Consider the following 26,854-nt stretch of genomic DNA (forward strand, 5'->3'; position numbering starts at 1 on the left):
GACATGCTGAAAAGGTTTGTACTTCAACAGTGCCATGGCGGGTCCCTCTGGCCTGGCTCTCTTCTTAAAGAACTGACTGATGGTCTTTGGCTCAGGGACGTGGTAAGGCAGGCCAAGCTCAGACTCTACATTAGGCAGAGATGTGTGTCAAAAATGACAAAAGACAGCGCGTTTGTCCTGTAAACTGACCTCTGATCAGCCTCTGCGAGTCACTGTGGAGCTGCCTCATCGCCTCCTTACTTGCGCGTGCAGCTTTTCTCTCCTAAAAAAAAAAAAAAAATCAAATAAGTCAGAATAATTCTTGGCTAATTGTGCTTACCTAAAATGATTTAATTTTCTCAAAACTCGACAGAGCACCTTATAAAACGGTGGGCCTAATGTACGGAATAATTTTGGTTGAGCTTACCGACTTCGAAGCTATTTTTTTTTTGGGTTTATGGTGAAATGAGTGTGACCAGTAAATGGCAGTCACACATAAGAGATACATGTAGACTGCAATGTGATGGCAGTCATACATAATAAATACGTGCAGACTGCAATATGACTCAAGTAAACGCCAACATTTTATATGTTCCATTGAAAATACAGAACATTACACAAAAAAGTTGTACTAAAATGTTTTAGTACGACTTTGGTAAGCTATGAAGCCACACCACTTGATGGATTGTACTGTGCTTCAACATACAAGTATTATTATGGTGTGTGTATAAAGTAAGACATATTACCTGGCGTTTTGTGTCGCAGTATTATGCAAAAGCAACTTTCCTTACCTTCCGGTACCTGCTAATCTGTATTTGGGATCTGCATAAGTCCTGAAAAAGTGCGCAGGTCTGCCATTATAGTCCGTGTAAACACCGTAGTCGATAAGCTTCTTCTTTTTCTCTATCTTCATCCTTTGCTGTTGCAATTTCTAATATAAAGTAGTGTAAAGTTCTTACTTATCTGTCAGTAAACTCGCCATGAAAGCACTAAAACATACCGGTGTAGTGGGTTTACATTATTCACCCAAGGAACTTTATTTATTAGAGAGTTCTGGTCAAACGTTTTTTCCCGGGACACATATCCGGTACTGTTGTTTTAAAAAAAAAGGAGATGCGCTCCGTTATCGATGTACGAAATGTCTGAATATCATTAAAACAGTTACCTCCATCTTTTTGACACTTTTTACACTCCCGTCCTTGCACGCTACAACACAGATGACGTGGAGAAGACGCTGTCGACGGTCAGCCATGTAAATAAGACCGCCCACAAAACGGCGCATCCCGAAGCAACTGTCAGAGACCGGCTTGAAGATGATCTTTAGAACAAAATCTATGCAACATTTTGATCTAAGAACCACCATTACATGTTATGTAGATCACAATGAAGTATTTTCAATTTAGAAATAATATTAATAATAATAATAATATGACCCCTTTAATGCGCCTTATAATCCAGTGTGCCTTTTCTATGAAAAAAGACCTGAATAGACCCGCTCATCGGCAGTGCGCCTTATAATTCGGTGCACCCTATGGTCCGGAAAATACAGTACAATGATTAAAAATTGCTTACTGCACGTTGGGGCTTTTGGACTTCATCTTCAACCTCTTCTTCATGAAGGAAAGGCTCCTGCATCAACATTTGAAAAAACAAACAATCAGAACTAGATATAACCACTCTGTTTAAATGGGAGTAGAAAGTAAGTACCTTGTGCTTTTTCATCTTTTGTTTGACTGCTGCTCGAATAGAGTCTAATGACTCTTCTTCTTCTAGCTCCTCGTCCAAACCAGTGTCAAACAGATCGGTGTTGCCCAGTAGGCAGCCGCTGTCGTTCAGAGCGTTGGGAAGAGGCGTACCCTGGATACAAAGTGGTTTGTCATTGTTACCCAATAGAACTAAAGCAGCATAGGAAGGAAACCAATGAGGATGTATTAGTGACAAAACCTACATGGTTCCATCTAAAGTGAGAACGTTCATCCATTTAAAACATTTACCTCATCCAAGTCAGAAAACCTGTCTTTCTTCTTCAGTTTTTCCACGGCTTTGCTTCGCTTCTCCTTTTTCTCCCTGTGCCTCTTACTTTTTTCCCTCTTTTTCTCAACTCTGCCTGTGTCCTGCTGCTCCTCTTGCGCAGATCCGCTGTCTTCGCCATCAGAAGGAGCACAGATTATTCTCTTGCTCCTTTTCGACCCTTTCGTTTCCCCTCTGCCTTTGTCCTGTGGCTCTTCTTCCCCGTCAACTTGCTCAGATCCGCCGTCTTTACCGCCAGAAGGAGCACAGATTGTTCTCTTGCTCTTTTTCGACCTCTTCTTTTCAACTCTGCCCGTGTCCCGTTGCTCCAGCTCCTCCTCCTCCTCCTCATCATCATCTTGCTCAGATCCACTGTCTTCGCCATCAGAAAGAGCACGGATTATTCTCTTGCTCTTTTTTACACTGTTCCCTCGTTTCTCGTCCGACTCTCCAGTCGTCATCTCCTCTCCACTGGAGGCAGATAACACCAGCGCTTCTGCCATTTGCACAGTCGCCTCCTCCTCCTCACTTTCGCTGTCTCTGATGGCATTACGACGAGGCTTTCTCCGAGCAGTGATGTCTTCATCCTCGTCAGAATCTGATCGATTAATTTGGAGGAAAAACAAATGTCAGTATTATGCAATTGTGCAAATTTAACTACAGTTGGGATTTGGCCTTTAGTGCAACTCTCCCCAAACGTGTAAACATGACACATGTGCTCATCATCTTGGAGACATCACAAGTCACGACGCTTGTTTCACAGCCAAATGGTGGCCTCTTTCACTCTAGTTTGTCCTGCAACTTCACCTGGATGCTCATCCCGATTGTAAGCCACCATCTGCTCAACTGGAGAGCCCATTCCGCTGTCTGAATCGCTCTCGGTGGTTGCGCGAGTCCCAGCCGCGAGACCTTCAGTCTGGTAAAACAACATTCACAGATTACTTTCCTGTAAATGTCACAACTTTGAATGCACACAATGTGCTATTGTAAAAGCATTGCAAAAATAAATGTCAAATCAATCCATCTTCTTCCGCGTATCAGAGGTCGAGTCGTGGGGGCAGCAGCCTAAGCAGAGAAACCCAAACTTCCCTCTCCCCAGCCACTTTGTCCAGCTCCTCCCGGGGGATCCTGAGGTGTTCCCAGGCCAGCCGGGAGAGATAGTCTTCCCCGTGGCCACCTACCAGTCGGATATACCCGAAACACCTTTCGAGGGAGGCGTTCGGGTGGCATCCTGACCAGATGCCAGAACCCCCTCATCTGGCTCCATTCAGCAGCTTTACTTTGAGCTCCCCCCGGATAACAGAGCTTCTTACCTTATCTTTAAGGAAAAGCCCTGCCACCCGGCAGAGGATACTAATTTCGGCCATTTGTACCAATCCTTATCGGTCATAATCCAAAGCTCATGACCATAGGTGAGGATGGGAACGTAGATCGACCAGTAAATTGAGACCTTTGCCTTCCGGCTCAGCTCCTTCTTCACCACAACAATTTAAGAATAAATGTTAAATTCATTTTAAGGGTAAAAGCAGAATTGCAAGTCAACTGGAGTCATTTGTGCATCTAACTGAACAACTTAAAGCAGTGCTAAGAGTTGAGTTTGAGTTTATTTAAAACATGCAAGCATACAACATGATACATCACAATTTCAAGTTTCTCTTTTCAACATGTTTAGAAAGGAGTAGGAAGAAGCAGACCTTATTTAATCCTACCCTCTTATTTTACATAACAGTTGCTAAAACATTTGTTCACTTCCTGTTCTCAATTCAAAATGGTAAATGGTTGTACTTGTATAGCGCTTTTCTACCCCTTTTTAAAAAGGAGCCCACAGCGCTTTGACAGTATTTCCACATTCACACACTGATGGCGGGAGCTGCCATGCAAGGCGCTAACCAGGACCCATCATGAGCAAGGGTGAAGTGTCTTGCACAAAGACATAACGGACGTGACCAGGATGGTAGAAGGTGGGGATTGGACCAGTAACCCTCAGATTGCTGGCACGGCCACTCTCCCAACTTCGCCACGCCGTCCCAATGTACTCCATAAGAAATCACAATAAAAATAAATAAATAAAGAAGTTATATACTTTGATTGATTGAAACTTTTATTATTAGATTGCACAGTACAGTACAGTACATATTCCGTACAATTGACCACGAAACGGTAACACCTGAATAAGTTTTTTAACTTGTTTAGGTCGGGGTAAATCAATTCATGGTATAGTGGGAATATGTCGAACAGACAACCGTCATTTTTCAAGTGTGGGGCAAAAGCGTTGCTACAAAAAGTAGTTTCAAGTTTATTCACAATACCATATAACAATTACAGTGGTGGTGAAATGTCATCATTTAAAGATGTAGGTACGTGAAAGGGTCCCCCAAATAAGCTAAAAGAAGCTTTTGACAGGGGGTCCAGAGGACAGTATATATATGGAAAGATGAAACATGGTAGCAAGCACAACAACAAAAAGTAGCACCACTGCTAATATGTAGCATCATTTGAAAAGTCACCTGCTACTCCGCATGGCAACATCTCTATTCGGTGCCACCCCAACAAAATGCCGAGGCAACCATTTCCACATCAACACCGTACGAAAAAAATAGTGAACAACATGAAGAGATAACGTCCGCAGTAACCTCCCATGATTTCATATTATGCAGCTTTTTTTTTGACAATTATTAAAATATCTTGTGTGACATCATGCACAAAAGTGCACTTTATTTGTTTTAAACTATTGTAGTTGCGTACAAAAAGTGCACTTTAATTTAGTGTTGTTTTGATATGTCATCTTGGTAACATGCACAAAACTGCACCAATACCTTGTTTTAAAATGTCTCTGACAATCTTGCACTCTGCAACTGGCTGCTCGACTTCCTTAGTCAGAGGCCACAAGCAGTAGGTGTTGGTAACAACACCTCAAGCACCATCACCCTGAGCACAGGCGCCCCACAAGGCTGTGTGCTCAGTCCTCTGCTCTTCACTCTACTGACACACGACTGCACACCAACTTACAGTTCCAACCACCTCGTTAAGTTTGCGGACAACACAACTCTGGTGGGTCTCGTCACCAAGGGCGACAAGACTCACTACAGGAAAGAGGTGGACCTCCTGACCACGTGGTGCAGGCACAACAACCTCTTGCTGAATGTCAGCAAGACAAAAGAGATTGTTGTCAATTTCCAGAGAGGCCACACTCAACACCTGTCACTGACCATCGGTGGTGCTGCAGTGGAGAGAGTAAGGAGCACCAAAATCCTGGGGGTGCACATCAGTGAGGACCTGTCATGGACTACAAACACTGCATCACTGGTGAAGAAGGCCCAACAGCGCCTCTACTTCCTGCGAAAACTAAAGCGGGCAAGTGCTCCACCACCCATCCTGACCACTTTTTACATAGGCACCATTTAAAGCATCCTTTCTAGCTGCATCACTGTGTGGGGCGGGGGCTACACTCAATACAACAGAAGAGACCTGCAGCGCATCGTGAAAACAGCTGGGAAAATCATTGGTGCACCACTCCCATCTCTTCAGGACTTATACACCACCCGCCTCACCTGCAAAGCACTCACAATTGTGAGTGACGCAAGCCACTCTGCACACAACCTGTTCAGCCTCCTTCCCTCTGGAAGAAGATACAAGAGCCTCCGTTCTCGCACCACCAGGCTCACCAACAGCTTTCACCACCAGGCTGTTAGGCTGCTGAACTCCCCCCGCCTCAATCCTCAGCCCGATCCATCACGCTGTCAGGACTTTGAAATCCCCCTCCCTGGAACAACCTGAACTCTAAACCCCATGACCCACAGAAAAATGACTATGCAAAATTGCACACATCTGCTGCTATATCATAAGTATTTGCACTACTGATGAAACACTTATTGTTTACAGCCATATCCTATTTAAAAACAATAGGAACTATATATATTGTCATTTTAGTAGGTAGAGATATTTACGTTGCACTTTACTGTTGTGTTTTCTTTTCTTTTTGTCAACGCATGGGAGTGCGAAACAACATTTTGATTCCTTTGTATGTCTTTACATGTAAAGAAATTGACAAATAAAGCTGACTTGACGGGACCCAGGATGGACCGCTCGCCTGTGTATCGGTTGGGGACATCTCTACGCTGCTGATCCGCCTCCCCTTGGGATGGTTTCCTGCGGACGGGACTCTCGCTGCTGTCTTGGATCCGCTTTGAACTGAACTGTGTTGGAGCCACTATGGATTGAACTTTCACAGTATCATGTTAGACCCGCTCGACATCCATTGCTTTTGGTCCCCTAGGGGGGGGGGGGGGGGGGGTTGCCCACATCTGAGGTCCTCTCCAAGGTTTCTCATAGTCAGCATTGTCACTGGCGTCCCACTGGATGTGAATTCTCCCTGCCCACTGGGTGTGAGTTTTCCTTGCCCTTTTGTGGGTTCTTCCGAGGATGTCGTAGTCGTAATGGTTTGTACAGTCCTTTGAGACATTTGTGATTTGGGGCTATATAAATAAACATTGATTGATTGATTTGGCTTCACGGTAGCAGAGGGGTTAGTGCGTCTGCCTCACAATACGAAATTCCTGCAGTCCTGGGTTCAAATCCAGGCTCGGGATCTTTCTGTGTGGAGTTTGCATGTTCTCCCTGTGACTGCGTGGGTTCCCTCCGGGTACTCCGGCTTCCTCCCACTTCCAAAGACATGCACCTGGGGATAGGTTGATTGGCAACACTAAATTGGCCCTAGTGTGTGAATGTGAGTGTGAATGTTGTCTGTCTATCTGTCTGTGCTGGCCCTGCGATGAGGTGGCGACTTGTCCAGAGTGTACTCCGCCTTCCGCCCGATTGTAGCTGAGATAGGCGCCAGGGCCCCCCGCGACCCCAAAAGGGAATAAGCGGTAGAAAATGGATGGATGATTGATTGATTAATAACTGTTTACTAAATACAGTTTTAGTCAATTGACTTAGTTGTGATTTCCCTCTGTATGAAAGCTTAAAATGAGCATATATTAATGCAGTATACACAAGAATGTTTTAATGTAGACACATACAATCATCATACTGCTGTGATTATATGCATCAAGTGTTCATTCAAGGCTAAGGCAAAATATCGAGATATATATCGTGTATCGTAAAATGGCCTAAAAGTATCGAGATATTAAAAAAAAGGCCATATCGCCTAGACTTCCTAGAAATTATGAATTCTTGTTCGAATTAAACACCAACTCAACTCAAACTAGAGTATAAAGTCACCATTTCAGCTGCCTTTTGTCTAATTGTTGGACTAAGAGGCGCCAACTGAAAAAGTGAACTCGAGCTAGCTGGAACCAACGTCGCCCGCTAGCCGGCCAAAGCTAACAATAGTGAGGCAACAGCGACCACGACAGTCGACGTTTAAACCGTCAAATAGTGCCTTATAACACAATTATAGGCCAGACACGTGTTATTGTGTGACTATGGAGACTTTATGCTCACCTGTTGTTGCGCAACGATCAGGCTCATCTCGTTGTTGGAGTCCCACTCGCCGCTTCGTAGATTAAAACACCTTGTCAAATAGTGGCAGCCACGACATGTACACTCTTATTATACACCAACACGGCGAAGTCGCTCATTTAAGTCGCGTTAATAATTAGCGACCTTCTCGGTTCCTTCTCGTCCTCCCGCCTCTTCCACACACACACACACTGTGGGAGAATAATTTGATCTTTCGCGCGCCGTGACAGCTGGCCAGCAGTTTGCGTCACTGAGCTGTCAATCACCCACGGCTCACGTTTCTATTGGCGGGTAGAGCGCTTTGGGCCCGCCTTTATTTTGGCGTCACGGAGTAAGCGCTCGATTTAGTTATCTGACCTTTTCACACGAGCGGGACCAGGCTTGTTAAAAGGAGCGATTTGTTTTTCACAAGCCTCGTGTTGTGATTTGATCAACGCACATAACGGAAAGCAATAATAAAAAAAAAAAAACAGAACACGGAAGCTGATACAGAATTTCCAAAATAAAATGTTTTAAAAGAAGATATTCAAATATTTCCAGATACTTGATGTTACCTACACCAGTGGTCCCCAACTACCGGGCCGCAGCCCAGTACAATTTTAAAAATTAAATTTATACAATTTAAATTCACACAATTCCTGAGAAGGGGCAGGATGAAGAAAATCTTATAATTTCCTGCCCCCTTTGACATAAAACATCTTATAATTTCCTGCCCCCTTTGACATAAAACATCTTACTTCATGAATATCATTTAAGCCGACACATATATCCAAATGTAATGAAACGATCAAAAACAAAAAACACAACAAGTGCAAAACTTCATAAAGTATAAACCAAACCAAGAAAATAATAGTAATAATATAATATACACCTCACGGAATGATACAGAGCAAATACAAAACCAGACAAAAAATAAGTAAAATAATAAATAAAAAACAAAATGTAAACACTTATGGTCTTATGGTCTGTGGACTTATCGGTCCACAGAGCGATTGGTACCGGGCCGCACAAGAAAAAAAATAAAAATAAAATGAAAATAATATATATATATTTTTTTTATTATTAAATCATCATAAAAAAACACAATATATACATTATATATCAATATAGATCAATGCAGTCTGCAGGGATACAGTCCGTGGGACAAATTTTCAAGCGTTGACACAAAAAGGTTGGGGCGGGACCACTGACCTACACCAATGGTTCTCAAATGGGGGAACGCGTACCCCTGGGGGTACTTGAAGGTATGCCAAGGGGTACGTGAGATTTTTAAAAAATATTCTAAAAATAGCCACAATTCAAAAATCCTTTCTAAATATATTCATTGAATAATACTTCAACAAAATATATGAATGTAAGTTCATAAACTATGAAAATAAATGCAACAATGCAATATTCAGTGTTGACAGCTAGATTTTTTGTGGACATGTTCCATAAATATTGATGTTAAAGATTTATTTTTAGAAGTAAGTTGATGAATCCAGATGGATCTCTATTACAATCCCCAAAGAGGGCACTTTAAGTTGATGATTACTTCTATGTGGAGAAATATGCATTTAGAATTGAATCACTTGTTTACTTTTCAACAAGTTTTTAGTTATTTTTATATATATTTTTTCCAAATAGTTCAAGAAAGATCACTACAAATGAGCAATATTTTGCACTGTTATACAATTTAATAAATCAGAAACTGATGACATAGTGCTGTATTTTACTTCTGTATCTCTTTTTTTCAACTAAAAATGATTTGCTCTGATTAGGGCAGGGGTGTCCAAACTTTTTCCACAGAGACACACGGAAAAATTAAAGCATGCGGGGGCCATTTTGATATTTTTCATTATCAAACCATATCAAAATATATGGATAGTTTTTTTAATCCTTAGGGTTCCTGGGGAGCATAGAGGTTCTCAGTCACTAAAATGTTAAAAATAAGTCAAATTATTATTATTTTTTATTTAATGCTTACAGTAAATCTCTTTATCAACTTGAAGTTGATATAAAGTAAAACAAATAAGGTTTTATGCCTTTTCTGTCAAAGACAACTATGTTTTTTATAGTAAAACTGAAATATGCAGTATTTAGATAGATAGATAGTACTTTATTGATTCCTTCAGGAGAGTTCCTTTATTTAGCAATTAAAGCCCTCAAAGATCAATAATGCAGGACACCATTGATTTTGATTATTTAATATTTTTGAGTAATCACAGTGAAAAGTTAAATAAAATCCTACTAAATATATTTGAGATCCGAAAGGTTCCCCACTCATAAAGTGATACATTTTTATTACTTTTTTTTTTACTTTTAACACTTAAATTTCAATATATCCGATATATCTGTCGATTTTTCTGTCTATTATTTTGTTTGTTTTATGCTCTTTTGTCAAAACGTTGATGTTTTTAAATGGCAACCACACAACATATGCAATATTTTTTCCACATAAAACATTTTAAAGTGATAATTTCTAAGTAAATGATAAATGGGTTGTTCTTGTATAGCGCTTTTCTACCTTCAAGGTACTCAAAGCGCATTCACACACTGATGGAGGGAGCTGTCATGCAAGGCGCTAACCAGTACCCATCCAGGGATGGGAATGAAGATTTACAAAATCATCTGAAATTTTTTTGATCCTAAAACACCGCACAGCGGCCGCACTCGAGGGCACTCAGTGCACTTGCCTGCTAGGGGGGTCGGGGGGCATGGTCCCCCAGAAAAATTTTGAAATCTATGTTAGCTTAGGATGCATTTCCTGCTATTTTGAGTCAAAATCTAACAATATTCTCCTGACCAAAATTTCACATTTATTAGCAAATATTTTCATAAAAATGTATCATGTGATGAAATTTATGTATACAAGTTTACACATATATCAAATTCTTGCACACTTTTAGATTATAGACAAAAATAGGCCTACAAATGGATTCCATAGTTGATTTGAGTCTGCATTTGTGACGATGTTTGACTTCTGCTTGAAGGCAGATCCCAGTGAAAAATTACTTCTCCGTAAACTCCCTTTACTTAGATGCCTTGGCGATTTCGCGTGGTCAGAGTGTGCCACCTTTCCCTGAGATCCATAGTTCACAATGTCCTTGCAACATAAGCACTGAGCACGTCCCAGTTCATCGCACTTTGCAATGAAATCGCTGATCAGTTCGTCTACTTCTACGATATTGTTGTTAATCTTCACCTTCAGTTTGATAGATATATCGAGCCATGCCCAGTTCCACTTGTTTCCCACGCCCTTATCGGTATCTTTCGCTAATGAAGCATTAACATCTTGAATATGCTTAACCATGTCTGAAACTGTTTTGTCAATAAAGAAACGTGTTAATTGAGAGCTACTGTGTTTTCTTTCCAGATTAGTCGCCGATAAACACAACCAATATAAACAGAATATAGTTCAGAAACGCTCACAATAATTGAGGATCAGGGACTAGATATTGTCGGCAGACGACGCGTGCAGACGTCTGTAACGGGCAATGTCATTGGTGCAGATGCGTGCAGACGTCTGTAACGGGCAATGTCATTGGTGCAGACGCGTGCAGACGCGTGCAGACGCGTGCAGACGTCTGTAACGGGCAATGTCATCGGTGCAGACGCGTGCAGACGCGTGCAGACGCGTGCAGACGTCTGTAACGGGCAATGTCATCGGTGCAGACGCGTGCAGACGCGTGCAGACGCGTGCAGACGTCTGTAACGGGCAATGTCATCGGTGCAGACGCGTGCAGACATCTGTAACGGGCAACGTCATTGGTGCAGACCCGTCCAGACATCTGTAACGGGCAATGTCATCGGTGCAGACGCGTGCAGACGCGTGCAGACGTCTGTAACGGGCAATGTCATCGGTGCAGACGCGTGCAGACGTCTGTAACAGGCAACGTCATCGGTGCAGACGCGTGCAGACGTCTGTAACGGGCAATGTCATCGGTGCAGACGCGTGCAGACATCTGTAACGGGCAACGTCATTGGTGCAGACCCGTCCAGACGTCTGTAACGGGCAATGTCATCGGTGCAGACGCGTGCAGACATCTGTAACGGGCAACGTCATTGGTGCAGACCCGTCCAGACGTCTGTAACGGGCAATGTCATCGGTGCAGCCGCGTGCAGACGCGTGCAGACGTCTGTAACGGGCAATGTCATCGGTGCAGACGCGTGCAGACGTCTGTAACGGGCAACGTCATCGGTGCAGACGCGTGCAGACGTCTGTAACGGGCAATGTCATCGGTGCAGACGCGTGCAGACGTCTGTAACGGGCAATGTCATCGGTGCAGACGCGTGCAGACGTCTGTAACGGGCAATGTCATCGGTGCAGACGCGTGCAGACGTCTGTAACGGGCAATGTCATCGGTGCAGACGCGTGCAGACGCGTGCAGACGTCTGTAACGGGCAATGTCATCGGTGCAGACGCGTGCAGACGTCTGTAACGGGCAACGTCATCGGTGCAGACGCGTGCAGACGTCTGTAACGGGCAATGTCATCGGTGCAGACGCGTGCAGACGTCTGTAACGGGCAATGTCATCGGTGCAGACGCGTGCAGACGTCTGTAACGGGCAATGTCATCGGTGCAGACGCGTGCAGACGTCTGTAACGGGCAATGTCATCGGTGCAGACGCGTGCAGACATCTGTAACGGGCAACGTCATTGGTGCAGACCCGTCCAGACATCTGTAACGGGCAATGTCATCGGTGCAGACGCGTGCAGACGCGTGCAGACGTCTGTAACGGGCAATGTCATCGGTGCAGACGCGTGCAGACGTCTGTAACAGGCAACGTCATCGGTGCAGACGCGTGCAGACGTCTGTAACGGGCAATGTCATCGGTGCAGACGCGTGCAGACATCTGTAACGGGCAACGTCATTGGTGCAGACCCGTCCAGACGTCTGTAACGGGCAATGTCATCGGTGCAGACGCGTGCAGACATCTGTAACGGGCAACGTCATTGGTGCAGACCCGTCCAGACGTCTGTAACGGGCAATGTCATCGGTGCAGCCGCGTGCAGACGCGTGCAGACGTCTGTAACGGGCAATGTCATCGGTGCAGACGCGTGCAGACGTCTGTAACAGGCAACGTCATCGGTGCAGACGCGTGCAGACGTCTGTAACGGGCAATGTCATCGGTGCAGACGCGTGCAGACGTCTGTAACGGGCAATGTCATCGGTGCAGACGCGTGCAGACGTCTGTAACGGGCAATGTCATCGGTGCAGACGCGTGCAGACGTCTGTAACGGGCAATGTCATCGGTGCAGACGCGTGCAGACGTCTGTAACGGGCAATGTCATCGGTGCAGACGCGTGCAGACGTCTGTAACGGGCAATGTCATCGGTGCAGACGCGTGCAGACGTCTGTAACGGGCAATGTCATCGGTGCAGACGCGTGCAGACGTCTGTAACGGGCAACGTCATCGGTGCAGACGCGTGCAGACGCGTGCAGACGTCTGTAACGGGCAATGTCATTGGTGCAGACGCGTGCAGACGTCTGTAACGGGCAACGTCATTGGTGCAGACGTCTGTAACGGGCAATGTCATCGGTGCAGACGCGTGCAGACGTCTGTAACGGGCAACGTCATTGGTGCAGACGTCTGTAACGGGCAATGTCATTGGTTGATGTCGTCAGCTGACAGTAGAGCTAGCCAATCTGGTGCCTTCATACATTGGCATTATATTATATAAATGACCCTGACGGCGCCAAAATCGTCAGAATTCCTAGGATCCGTGGAAAATTCCCATCCCTGCCCATCAGGAGCAAGGGTGAAGTGTCTTGCTCAGGACACAATGGATGTGACGAGGTTGGTACTAGGTGGGGATTGAACCAGGGACCCTCGGGTTGCACACGGCCACTCTTCCACTGCGCCACGCCGTAATAATTTATTATAACATACATTTTTTTTCTTTTTTTTTTCTAGCTTTGTGTCAACATTGCTACTTTTTCCTCATTAGATTTCACCTCATTCCACTTTTCTTACATTTTTGTATTTTTTATTTTTGCAATACTATCAATTTTGCAATTTTTGCAGAATGTGTGGTGGGCCGGTAAACGATTAGCTGCGGGCCGTAAATGGCCCCCGGGCTGCACTTTGGACACCCCTGGATTAGGGGGTACTTGAATTAAAAACATGTTCACTGGGGGTACATCACTGAAATAAGGTTGGGAATCACTCATATAACTCAGATTTGCTGTTAGTCATCAAAGTTTTATTAGCGCTCAATTGTTGTACGCATGCGCACAATGCGACCGAGGGCTTCGGACCGGCGCATGCGCAGTTACAAAATGCCCCAGCGCCAGAAGCGACGGTATCAGTAGTTCGGGTCAAGCAGCCCAGTCAGCAGCACACACGTCGCTGTCTTTTATTCCTTTTTCTTAAATTAGCCACTTTAAGCTTCGCGATACCGCCCCCAATTTCAGCGTCGGTACGGAGCCGCCAGGCCGGGACAGAGTCGGAGAGAGAGGCCTCGGCAATGGAAGCGCTCGGACCCGGTAAGGAAGCGAGACAAATGAGTAAGGGGGGCGGGGGAGTGAGGACGGCGTGAGCCGCGCATGCGACTCGTGTGCTCAGGTGTGCCGCTTCACTGGGGGCCGCGGCTGCAGTGAGGCCTCCGGCGAGCTGGCGACGAAACACACCGAGGCCCACCCCCGTCGTATCGTAGCCTGACAATGTTGACGCTGGGTGAAACGTTTGCTGTTTACGTCGATTCTGCGTGTATTGCGCGTACGTCCGTGGGCTTTTATTTATGTGAGGCACGCACAGCTCCGTCGTGTCGGGGCTGGTATTGTGTGAGTGGGGATTTAACTAGGACCTCCCTCCCTTCCTTCCTTCCTTCCGCGTCGTAGTGTGTTTACCTTCTTAACACACGTTTTTACATTTCAGACAAAACGAGGACATGCGTCGTAGTGTGTTTACCTTCTTAACACACGTTTTTACATTTCAGACAAAACGAGGACATGCGTCGTGGTGTGTCTATACCTTCTTAACACACGTTTTTACATTTCAGACAAAACGAGGACATTTCCGTCTAGGGTCAACTGACGATTTTTTTTACCGATATTTTGCATCCTTTCATCTCGAGTCGTCGCCATCAGCAACGGCGTGTCTTCGTCCAGGATGGCTGATACCTTAGAATCGGTCTTGATATTGCGACTCTGCGTGGCTGGTAGCCATGCGCATGGGAGGGCACAGCGGGAATAGACTGGACTGATGTCGCTTTTTAGCCATCACACACGGTTGCAGCATCTGCCATATGACAACAAAGCCACTTCCCGGCAGTGCAGTGGTCTTGGGGAAGCGTACACCCACAAAATTATGTTTTTATTTTACACAAAGACATCCATTCTCTCTTGTTTGAGATTGCTTAAAGGCCTACTGAAATTACATTTTCTTATTTAAACGGGGATAGCAGGTCCATTCTATGTGTCATACTTGATCATTCGCGATATTGCCATATTTTTGCTGAAAGGATTTAGTAGAGAAAACCGACAATAAATTTCGCAACTTTAGGTCACTAATAAAAAAGCCTTGCCTTTACCGGAAGTAGCAGACGATGTGCGCGTGACGTCACTTGTTGTAGGGCTCCTCACATCCTCACATTGTTTACAATCATAGCCAGCAGCAGCTAGAGCTATTCGGACCGAGAGAGCGACAATTTCCCCATTAATTTGTGCGAGGATGAAAGATTCGTAGATGAGGTCATTTAGACCAGGGGTAGGGAACCTATGGCTCTAGAGCCAGATGTGGCTCTTTTGATGACTGCATCTGGCTCTCGGATAAATCTGAGCTGACATTGCGTAACACGATAAGTAATTAATAATTCCACTTGTAATCACAGTGTTAAAAATAACGTTCAAAATATAAAAAAATTCTCATGCATTTTGAATCCATCCGTCCGTTTTTTACCGCACCTGTTCAAGAAGTTGCGTTAATGGTAAGAAGTTATGTATTTAATATTGGTTAGTGTGGGGCTTGCCCTCTTGGGGGTTCTTCAGACCACCAAGCACCGACATGAGAGCCTGTTTCAGGGTTACAATATTGTTTTATTTTTCAATAAGTCTCTCAGTTGCTTCCTAGCAATTTTCTTTTCCTCTTTCGTTCTCGATCAAGCTCTGGCTCCAGCCCCAACCCCATCTGTCCTCCTGGCTGCTGCTTATAACAGAGCGAGAGGTGATTAGATAACAAGGCAAAGGTGGGCCATCTACGCATCTATTGTTGATTTCGAGGCCGATCCTGGCAACACCCCGCTTCGCTGCAGGCCGGCAGGCCACGCCCACTCCACAGTTAGCTTCAGAGTAACAATGCTATTACAAAGAATAAGAGACCTATTATACTCTAGAAATGTTGGTCTTACTTAAAAATGCACACATTTAGTTGTTCAGTGTTGAACATTTTTTTATATGGCTCTTACGGAAATACTTTTTAAAATATTTGGCTCTCTCAGCCAAAAATGTTCCCGATCCTTGATTTAGAGTGAAGGACTAGAAAGAAAAAAAAAAAAAGGCCATTGCAGTGAGAGTGATTCAGATATTAGCACATTTCCTTGGATAATTCTGGAAAATCCCTTATCTGCCTATTGTGTTGCTAGTGTTTTAGTGTCTCTGAGAGAAGTCACGGCAGATCTCCGCTGATCTCCAGTAAGAGGCGACTTATTTCCACAATTTTCTCACCGAAAACTGCCGGTTGACATGTAGTCGGATCCATGTTCGCTTGACCGCTCTGATCCATGGTAAAGCTTCATCTCCGGTAATTTTAAACAAGGAAACACCGTGTGTCTGTGGCTAAAGGCTAAAAGCTTCCCACCTCCATCTTTCTACTTAGACTTCTCCATTATTAATTGAACAAATTGCAAAAGATTCAGCATCCCAGATGTCCAAAATACTGTGTAATTGAGCGATATAAAGAGATGACTTTTAGCTGCAAGTGGTGCTGGGCTAATATGCCCGCTCCAACCAATTTCGTCACAAACACGCGTCGTCATCGCGTCATCATTCCGCGACGTTTTCAACAGGAAACTGCGGGAAATCTAAAATTGTAATTTAGTAAACTAAAAAAGCCGTATTGGCATGTTTTGCAATGTTAAAATTTCATCATTGATATATAAACTATCAGACTGTGTGGTCGGTAGTAGTGGCTTTCAGTAGACCTTTAAGTATCAAAGCGAGAATCTAACAGTGACTTAGAATCGGTCTTGATATTGCGACTGCGTGGCTGGTAGCCATGCGCATGGGAGGGCACAGCGAGAATAGACGGGACTGATGTAGCTTTTTAGCCATCACACACGGTTGCAGCATCTGCCATATGACAACAAAGCCACTTCCCGGGAGTGCAGTGGTCTTGGGGAAGCGTACACCCTCAAAAATGTTTTTTTTACACAAAGACATCCTTCCTCCTCTTGTTTGAGATTGCTTAACAACTGGACGCCTTTAAGGGGAGATCATATCACCATTTTTTTCAACAATCTCTGCATTTAAATACATCAGGCAAAGAAAATCTGAATTATGGTTTGGTTTGAAACTAGTGTCCTTAAACACAATTTTAATTAGGTTGTGTTCTGAGGAGCTACTTTTCATTTGATCAAGTCAAGGGGATCTACCTCCATTCATATATTTATATATGTATATAATTCATCCATCCATCCATTTTCAATCAATCAATCAATCAATGTTTATTTATATAGCCCCAAATCACAAATGTCTCAAAGGACTGCACAAATCATTACGACTACAACATCCTCGGAAGAACCCACAAAAGGGCAAGGAAAACTCACACCCAGTGGGCAGGGAGAATTCACATTCAGTGGGACGCCAGCGACAATGCTGACTATGAGAAACCTTGGAGAGGACCTCAGATGTGGGCAACCCCCCCCCTCTAGGGGACCGAAAGCAATGGATGTCGAGCGGGTCTAACATGATACTGTGAAAGTTCAATCCATAGTGGCTCCAAGACAGCAGTGAAAGTCCCGTCCACAGGAAACCATCTCAAGCGGATCAGCAGCATAGAGATGTCCCCAACCGATACAGGCGAGCGGTCCATCCTGGGTCCCGACGAGCGGTCCATCCTGGGTCTCGACTCTGGACAGTCAGTACTTCATCCATGGTCATCGGACCGGACCCCCTCCACAAGGGAGGGGGGGACATAGGAGAAAGAAAAGAAGCGGCAGATCAACTGGTCTAAAAAGGAGGTCTATTTAAAGGCTAGAGTATACAGATGAGTTTTAAGATGAGACTTAAATGCTTCTACTGAGGTAGCATCTCGAACTGTTACCGGGAGGGCATTCCAGAGTACTGGAGCCCGAACGGAAAACGCTCTATAGCCCGCAGACTTTTTTTGAGCTCTAGGAATCACTAATAAGCCGGAGTCTTTTGAACGCAGATTTCTTGCCGGGACATATGGTACAATACAATCGGCAAGATAGGCTGGAGCTAGACCGTGTAGTATTTTATACGTAAGTAGTAAAACCTTAAAGTCACATCTTAAGTGTACAGGAAGCCAGTGCAGGTGAGCCAGTACAGGCGTAATATGATCAAACTTTCTTGTTCTTGTCAAAAGTCTAGCAGCCGCATTTTGTACCAACTGTAATCTTTTAATGCTAGACATTGGGAGACCCGAAAATAATACGTTACAGTAATCGAGACGAGACGTAACAAACGCATGGATAATGATCTCGGCGTCTTTAGTGGACAAAATGGAGCGAATTTTAGCGATATTACGGAGATGAAAGAAGGCCGTTTTAGTAACGCTTTTAATGTGTGACTCAAAGGAGAGAGTTGGGTCGAAGATAATACCCAGATTTTTTACAGAGTCACCTTGTTTTATTATTTGGTTGTCAAATGTTAAAGTTGTATTATTAAATAGAGGTCGGTGTCTAGCAGGACCGATAATCAGCATTTCCGTTTTTTTGGCATTAAGTTGCAAAAAGTTAGCGGACATCCATTGTTTAATTTCATTAAGACACGTTTCCAACTGACTACAGTCCGGCGTTTTGGTCAGCTTTAGGGGCATGTAAAGTTGGGTGTCATCAGCATAACAGTGAAAGCTAATACCGTATTTGCGTATGACGTCACCTAGCGGCAGCATGTAGATGCTGAAAAGTACAGGGCCAAGGACCGAACCCTGGGGAACTCCACACGTTACCTTAACATAGTCCGAGGTCACACTGTTATAGGAGACGCACTGCATCCTATCAGTAAGATAAGAGTTAAACCATGACAGGGCTGAGTCTGAAATACCAATTCGTATTTTGATACGCTCTAATAAAATATTATGATCGACGGTATCGAAAGCAGCGCTAAGATCGAGGAGCAGCAACATAGATGACGCATCAGAGTCCATCGTTAGCAATAGATCATTAGTCAGTTTTGCGAGGGCTGTCTCAGTCGAGTGATTTGCCCTGAAACCGGATTGAAAGGTTTCACATAGATTGTTAAACGCTAAGTGCTCATTTAGCTGCTCTGCAACAATTTTTTCGAGGATTTTCGAAATAAAGGGAAGGTGAGACACCGGTCGGTAGTTTACCATGAGGTCTGGATCGAGGTTAGGTCTTTTAAGGAGAGGATGAATAACCGCTTTTTTGAATGCAACGGGAACAGTGCCCGAGGAAAGTGATAATTTTATAATATTTAGCACTGATGGACCTAATTTTCTACCGCTTATTCCCTTTGGGGTCGCGGGGGATGCTGGTGCCTATCTCAGCTACAATCGGGCGGAAGGCGGAGTACACCCTGGACAAGTCGCCACCTCATCGCAGGGCCAACACATATAGACAGACAACATTCACACTCACATTCACACACACGGGCCAATTTAGTGTTGCCAATGAACCTATCCCCAGGTGTATGTCTTTGGAACTGGCAGGAAGCCAGAGTACCCGTAGGGAACCCACGCATTCACGGGGAGGACATGCAAACTCCACACAGAAAGATCCCGAGCCCAGGATTGAACCCTGACTACTCAGGGCCTTCGTATTGGGAGGCAGACGCACTAACCCCTCTGCCACCGTGAAACCCTATATAATTCATATTTATTTATTTATGAAAGATGTTTTTTTAACAAGTTAAATGATAACAAGAGCATTAGGCCTGGGCGATATGGCCTTTTTTTAAATATCTCAATATTTTTAGACCATATCGCAATACACAATATACATTTCGATATTTTGCCTTGGCCTTGAATTAACAGTTGATGCATATAATCACAGCAGTATGATGATTCTATGTGTGTACATTAAAACATTCTTGTTCATACTGCATTAAAGTCCTACTGAAAGCCACTACTAGCGACCACGCAGTCTGATAGTTTATATATCAATGATGAAATATTAACATTGCAACACATGCCAATACGGCCCGTTTAGTTTACTAAATTGCAATTTTAAATTTCCCGCGAAGTATCCTGTTGAAAACGTCGCGGTATGATGACACGTCCGCTTGACGTCACCGGTTGTCGCGGACATGTTCTTCCAGCCCCGCTCACGGCAAAAAGTCGTCTCTTTTCATCGCATAATTACACATTATTCTGGACATCTGTGTGGCTGAATCTTTTGCAATTTGTTCACTTAATAATGGAGAAGTCAAAGAAGAAAGATGTAGGTGGGAAGCGGTGTATTGCAGCTGCCTTTAGCAACACAAACACAGCCGGTGTTTCCTTGTTTACATTCCCAAAGGTGAAGCTTTACTATGGAACAGAGCGGTCAAGCGAACATGGTTCTCTACCACATGTCAACCGGCAGGTTTCAGTGAGAAATATGTGTTAATACGTCGGCTCTTACCGTAGACATGAGCGGAGCTTGCGTCCTCCTGCAGCTGCGGACTCTCTTACCTCCTCCCACCGGAGACACTGGCGGTCATCACACCCGTGGCCACCCCCCTCCGACTTTCAGGTACCATATAATCTCACTAAAACACTAGTAACACAATAAGCAGATAAGGGATCTTCCAGAATTATCCCAGTAAATGTATCTAATAACATCTGAATCGCTCCCACTGCCCTTGCCTTTTTTTTTTTTTTCCCTCTAGTCCTTCACTCTCACTATCCTCATCCACGAATCTTTCATCCTCGCTCAAATTAATAGGGAAATCTTTGCTTTCTCCGTCCGAATTGCTCTCGCTGCTGGTGGCCATGATTATAAACAATGTGAGGAGCTCTACAACCAGTGACGTCACGAGCACATCGTCTGCTACTTCCGGTACAGGCAAGGCTTTTTTATTAGTGACCAAAAGTTGCAAACTTTATCGTGGATGTTCTCTACTAAATCCTTTCAGCAAAAATATGGCAATATGGCGAAATGATGAAGTATGACACATAGAATGGACCTGCTATCCCCGTTTAAATAAGAACATCTCATTTCAGTAGGCCTTTAATATATGCTCATTTAAAACTTCCATGCAGAGAGGGGAATCAGAACTAAGTCAATTGACCAAAACTGTATTTATTAAACCGTTAGCGGGTGACTTTTCAAATGATGCTACATATTAGCAGTAATGCTACTTCTGGTAGCAACGCTTGTGCCCCACACTTGACAAATTAAAGTTGTCTATTCGACATCTTCCCGCTTGAAGGCGAACCACCGCCAGACGATGGACCCCCTGCTGTTTTTCTTGGGAATTAATTCTTCCTTCATTCGTACCTTCTTTCTCTCATATCACCACTCGCACGGCTCTGCTAGCATCACAGCTAACATTATCCATGCAGCTACCTCTCCGCTCCGCAAGGGCTTATACGTATGTGACGTGTGGAAGAAGGTGTGCGTACTGTCTGTGAGAAGGAGAGACAGGAAAGTGCAAGAAGAACCTGTAATGTAATGCCCGCAGTTAAACAGTTAAAAGCAACCGCGTGAGAACGTATAATCGAATATCACAATATAGTCTTTTTCTTAAAACGCACAAGCCCGCGATATATCGTTTATATCGAAATATCGCCCAGCCCTAAAGAGCATGTTTACCACAAATTCCTTACTTTCATGAAGACAAGAATATAAGGTGATGTATTACCTGATTCTGATGACATGCATTGATTGTAATCAGAAAGTAGTGATAATGTCAGCATTTTCAAATGGAGGAGAAAAAAAGTCCTTTCTGTCCAATACCACATTGAAGTGGTTGGTTTTTGGCATCTTATTTGTCAATCAATCAATCAGTGTTTACTTATATAGCCCTAAATCACTAGTGTCTCAAAGGGCTGCACAAACCACTACGACATCCTCGGTAAGCCCACATAAGGGCAAGGAAAACTCACACCCAGTGGGACGCCAGTGACAATGATGACTATGAGAACCTTGGAGAGGACGAAAGCAATGGATGTCGAGCGGGTCTAACATGATACTGTGAAAGTTCAATCCATAATGGATCCAACACAGCTGCGAGTGTCCAGTCCAAAGCGGATCCAACACAGCAGCGAGAGTCCCATTCACAGCAGAGCCATCAGGAAACCATCCCAAGCGGAGGTGGATCAGCAGCGCAGGGATGTCCCCAGCCTATACACAGGCGAGCGGTCCATCCTGGGTCCCGACTCTGGATGAGCGGTTCATCCTGGCTCTAGACAGCCAGTACGTCATCCACGGCCACCGGATCGGACCGGACCCCCTCCACAAGGGAGAGTGGGACATAGGAGAAAAAGAAAAGAAACAGCAGATCAACTGGTCTAAAAAGGGAGTCTATTTAAAGGCTAGAGTATACAACTGAGTTTTAAGGTGAGACTTAAATGCTTCTTCTGAGGTGGCATCTCGAACTGTTACTGGGAGGGCATTCCAGAGTACTGGAGCCCGAAATGAAAACGCTCTATAGCCCGCAGACTTTTTTTGGGCTTTGGGAATCACTAATAAGCCGGAGTCCTTTTGAAGGCAGATTTCTTGCCGGGACATATGGTACAATACAATCGGCAAGATAGGATGGAGCTAGACCGTGTAGTATTTTATACGTAAGTAGTAAAACCTTAAAGTCACATCTTAAGTGCACAGGAAGCCAGTGCAGGTGAGCCAGTACAGGTATATATGTATGTATATATGTATATAAAGGTATATACAGTATAGGTATATATGTATGTATATATGTATATAAAGGTATATACAGTATAGGTATATATGTATGTATATATGTATATAAAGGTATATACAGTATAGGTATATATGTATGTATATATGTATATAAAGGTATATACAGTACAGGCGTAATGTGATCAAACTTTCTTGTTCTTGTCAAAAGTCTAGCAGCTGCATTTTGTACCAACTGTAATCTTTTAATGCTAGACATGGGGAGACCCGAAAATAATACGTTACAGTAATCGAGGCGAGACGTAACAAACGCATGGATAATGATCTCAGCGTCTTTAGTGGAAAGAATGGAGCGAATTTTAGTGATATTACGCAGATGAAAGAAGGCCGTTTTAGTAACGCTTTTAATGTGTGGCTCAAAGGAGAGAGTTGGCTCGAAGATAATACCCAGATTCTTTACCGAGTCGCCTTGTTTAATTTGTCCAGTTTTTATACAATGTAAGATATACAATGTTGCACGCCAGCTTTCTGAGACTCCTATTTTGTTGGTACAGGCATGATGAAGTTTATTGTAAAGACAGCAAATGTGCAGTCCGTCTTTAGAGTTTTGACGTATGGCGCGAAAGTCTGTTGAAGTAAAAAGGGCTTCTCGCCTTACTGTTGGTAATTTTTTCTTAATAATGAGCTCGCAGCATCCAGCGTCATCTCAGAAGACAATCAAGTGATGAAAGTGACGTCATGATTTATGATAGCTAATTTTTAGGTCTTTTTTTTAATGCTTATCTGGCGATCGACTGACACACCCTCTGCGATCGACCTGTAGCTCGCGATCGACCTGTAGCTCGCGATCGACGTAATGAGCACCCCTGGTGTAGGCGATGGCCCTTCACGCGATATACCAAATCTGATTGTTTTCCTCTCAAGTGACAGATTGGATGTTTTTTTTTTCTACCAGTTGGAACGCTCCAAAGTACTTCAAATATGATCTTTTCACATCAGATGCGGGCCACAACAGGAGGTAGTCTGAATCCGTTTGGAATTTGATGTTACAAAAGTGACTGCAGTTTAAATGGAAATGCTACCTGATTGCGACTTATACATCATCTTTGGTCAGCTACGTAAAACTTGTAGCTGTATGTTCCTTTTTGAAATTCTCTTCTGCCTCTGCCTTCAGTTGTTTTCCGTCATCTGCTGCCTTCTTCTACACAACAGCCATCGCACAAACCCACTAACATGCGTGGCGTCCATGTTTTTACGTGTCGTAGCAACTTTCTCATTTACGGAATCTGGTATTCTGTCGAAATGAGTTGTCTCGTCAAAGAAAGATTTGCGCTGTTGCCACATCAAAGACTCACGTTTCAAAACGGATTTAGATATCAAATGAAATATTTAATGAAACAATTACTTGTAGTGCTAATGACAAGTCCACTCTTATCTACAAGCACATTTTGACAGATGAAGCTCCTTTGTCTGCACTTTATCAAACTGCACAGGCAAGTGACGCTGTGGCCACATTTGACCTGTTGTTTATTCTGGAGTCTGATAAAGATCACATTTTACTTGCAATGTAAACAGTCTCCTGGAAAGAATCTGATTTAGAACACATCAGATTTTGGGCCACTTTGGCATGTAGTGTAAACGTAGTCTTTTAATGTTGCCTAGACGTCACTAGCATGCTCAGTTTGATAAAATGAACACAAACCGAAAGTTAAATGGAATAAGAAGTGACCCGGAACAACAACAACAGACGAAGACCAATGTACACGGACCCGTTTTCCTGCTCGATAGAGAATAAATAAAATGTGTTACTTTCCTTGTCTCTGGACATTTAAAAAGTAGAAGAGGGAACTCTTGACCCCAACAAACTTGTTTTGACGTCGCCGTTGACGTCTTCTGTTGTTGTTGTTCCGGGTTATTCACTGACAAGGATTCAGAAGAGACAATGCGCATAATCTTATGATAAAAAATTTAATTTCTAATGCACTTTTTATCAAACAAGATCTCATGCTACAAAGACGAGATTAAAAAACATATTTGTAATTAGCAATCAAAAGGCCTTTCTGAATAAAAATATTTAAAATGGGCCTGTGCATGTGCAATCTACCCATATGTCCAAACAATTTAAACAGTCAGTAGAGAAAATACTTTTCCATTTTCGATTTTCATATACCTCAATGAAATCGGATAATTGTAAACAATCTGTTTTCTGTTTTAAAAAAAAAAAAGAATATTTATTTCTTTATTTTAAAACCAAAAAAACAGGAAGCATTGATTTTTATGTTAAATAATTGTTCTATTCCACACAAAAAACAGATGTCCGCGACATACACAGACCGAAAACACCTGCAGGAGGAGGAAGAACAGAATTGCAAAAAGGAAAGAGGTTGTCTTTTAGTCTTGTCTTGCATACACGAATGATACAGCTCGACCAAAGATGCCATAAAAGTCACTAACAGGTCGCGTTGGCCTTCTGACTGCAGTCATATTTGAAAAGATCAAATTTCAAACAAAGTCAGACTATCTCCTGATGTGGCCCAAATCTGATGTGAAAGGATCAGATTCGAAGCACTTGGAGCATTTAGACTGGCAAAACAGATCCGATGTGTGCCACTTGAGTGCAGAAAAATCAGATTTGGCGTCCTGTGTAAACAAGGCCTTTGACGAGATCACATCATCTTTTTCTGCCGGAGTATCTGCGTCTACATGCACCACAAAGAACATCTGACATTATTACGTGATTTGATTTGAAACCAGCTTTCTAAAACACTTGTTAATTGGATTGTGTTCTGACGAACCGACTGACGTGTTGACTATGTCATCAGAAACCAGATCCCTCTAGCGTCTGTACACTTACTTGATTGATTGATCGATCGATCGTAAGCGCCGGTCTCTGCAACATTAAGTTCACAGGAGAAGAAGAGAAGCCAAATGGAGGGAGACTCTTTTACTTCCGTGGTCTCCAAACAGAAGACTGTAACGATGCGAGGGAGAGGGTGTCCCACTTTGATACACCACACTTAAGCTACACTCTCTCCAATAAGTACATTTTTTAATGGACACAACACATTCTACCCGTTCAATAAATGGCAGAACTTTCTCGATGACGACAACACATCCCCTGTGGGTAGAAACGTAACAAACACCCTTTTCAAAATAAAATGATTTTATTGAAAATTAAAATATCCTGAAAATAACACGTCTGTATTTTGTTCGTCAGTGATAAGTAGATATCAATAACAGGGTTAAGAACAATCCCTGCCTGTCAATGCCTTTTTAAATGTGTCGTATTATAGATCTTTTTTCTACTTTTAAAACACTTGTGATATATATAACAGGTAATGTGGCATTTTGATCAAAATTTTGCAATGTAACAGACCATCTAAAAGCTGTTTTCTGGCTGTCTCTTCAAAACACGCTGTTTTGTAATCGGTCCTATTTACGTGCTTGAAGCTTTCCCTCCAGGCCAAGCCTCCTTCGACTGCATCTCGACTCTGTTGTAGTTTTTAGCGCTTCCATATCGAGTCCACTGACAGATAAGTGGACATATACACTTATTTGTATTGGAAATGGAAACAGCCTAGGATTTTTGCATGCATAACTCGATCGATTGGTTGGATCTGAGTCTTACTCTGATCTGAGTCTGACTGTGGCGGCGTGGCTCAGCTAGTATAGTGGCTGTACCAGCAACTTCAGGGTTCCATGTTTGATTCCAGCTTCCGCCACCCTAGTCCTTTCTCCCAGTGCCACCCCCACTGGATTAAATGTAGCCTAAAGATGTAGATTGGGTTTAACAAGTTAAAGCACTTTAAGACTCTTGAGAAAAAGTGCTATATATATAATTCACTTAATCTCACACTTCACTAAGATTGGTCGAATCTGAGTCAGACTCAGATGGTCGGATCTGAGTCCAAACATAAACTGATTTAATTCTGCTCGGATGGAAGGCGAAATTAAGAAAAAATGAAAAGTTCAGTGATTGATTGAATGCCCTGAGAAAGAAATTCATAAATTAAAAATCATTTATAGCGTAGTGGTAAAGTTTGTTTTCAAATACCTATGTCAATGCAAGCCATCACAATTGTATTTTCTCCTATGCCTTTTAGAGCACCATAACTAGAAGAACTAAACTAAACCCCTGTTAAAACAGCTATTGGCATCTGGCATTCTCTTCCTCTACCCACAGCTCAACTAGCTGAAATGACCAAAATCCCACCCCTAGCATTTTGGAGCCATACAGCCTTTGGGGAAGGAAATGATTTTGTGCATGTAAACGAGGACATCACTTTGAAAAATAGAGCGACCGAGCATTTACATTTATTCACTGTGGAGGTGAGGGGGATACATTTAATATCCAGATAGAGAGAACTGGAGAAAATAAAAATATGTGGAGAACATAGTATATATTTTATTTAAAGTCCCTTCCCATTTAATGTAT

At 43.4% G+C, this 26,854-nt stretch overlaps 2 protein-coding genes across 9 annotated transcripts in view; one reads left to right on the forward strand and one right to left on the reverse strand.

The window, feature by feature from the left end:
- Window positions 1-14,624, reverse strand: part of LOC133539562 (claspin-like) — a 28,701-nt gene extending 14,077 nt beyond the window's left edge. Inside the window, exons 1-7 of one of the 3 annotated variants that reach the window (XM_061881562.1) lie at window positions 14,485-14,624; window positions 2,797-2,905; window positions 1,974-2,587; window positions 1,687-1,836; window positions 1,552-1,608; window positions 190-262; window positions 23-125 (exon numbers count right to left, since the gene is read on the reverse strand). In XM_061881562.1, coding sequence (XP_061737546.1) covers window positions 23-125; window positions 190-262; window positions 1,552-1,608; window positions 1,687-1,836; window positions 1,974-2,587; window positions 2,797-2,905; window positions 14,485-14,505 — 1,127 coding nt within the window. In that variant the 5' untranslated portion in view covers window positions 14,506-14,624. Of the gene's footprint in view, window positions 1-22; window positions 126-189; window positions 263-1,551; window positions 1,609-1,686; window positions 1,837-1,973; window positions 2,588-2,796; window positions 2,906-7,434; window positions 7,710-14,484 lie in introns of those variants that run through there. The other 2 variants (XM_061881563.1, XM_061881561.1) reach the window with 2 other exon arrangements.
- Window positions 13,698-26,854, forward strand: part of LOC133539563 (protein argonaute-4) — a 53,728-nt gene continuing 40,571 nt past the window's right edge. For all 6 annotated transcript variants that reach the window (XM_061881567.1, XM_061881568.1, XM_061881569.1 and 3 more), the window contains exon 1: window positions 13,698-13,921. In XM_061881567.1, coding sequence (XP_061737551.1) covers window positions 13,903-13,921 — 19 coding nt within the window. In that variant the 5' untranslated portion in view covers window positions 13,698-13,902. The remainder of the gene's footprint in view (window positions 13,922-26,854) is intronic.

This window comes from Nerophis ophidion, linkage group LG21 (genome assembly GCF_033978795.1).
Source record: "Nerophis ophidion isolate RoL-2023_Sa linkage group LG21, RoL_Noph_v1.0, whole genome shotgun sequence".
Lineage (NCBI taxonomy): Eukaryota > Metazoa > Chordata > Actinopteri > Syngnathiformes > Syngnathidae > Nerophis > Nerophis ophidion.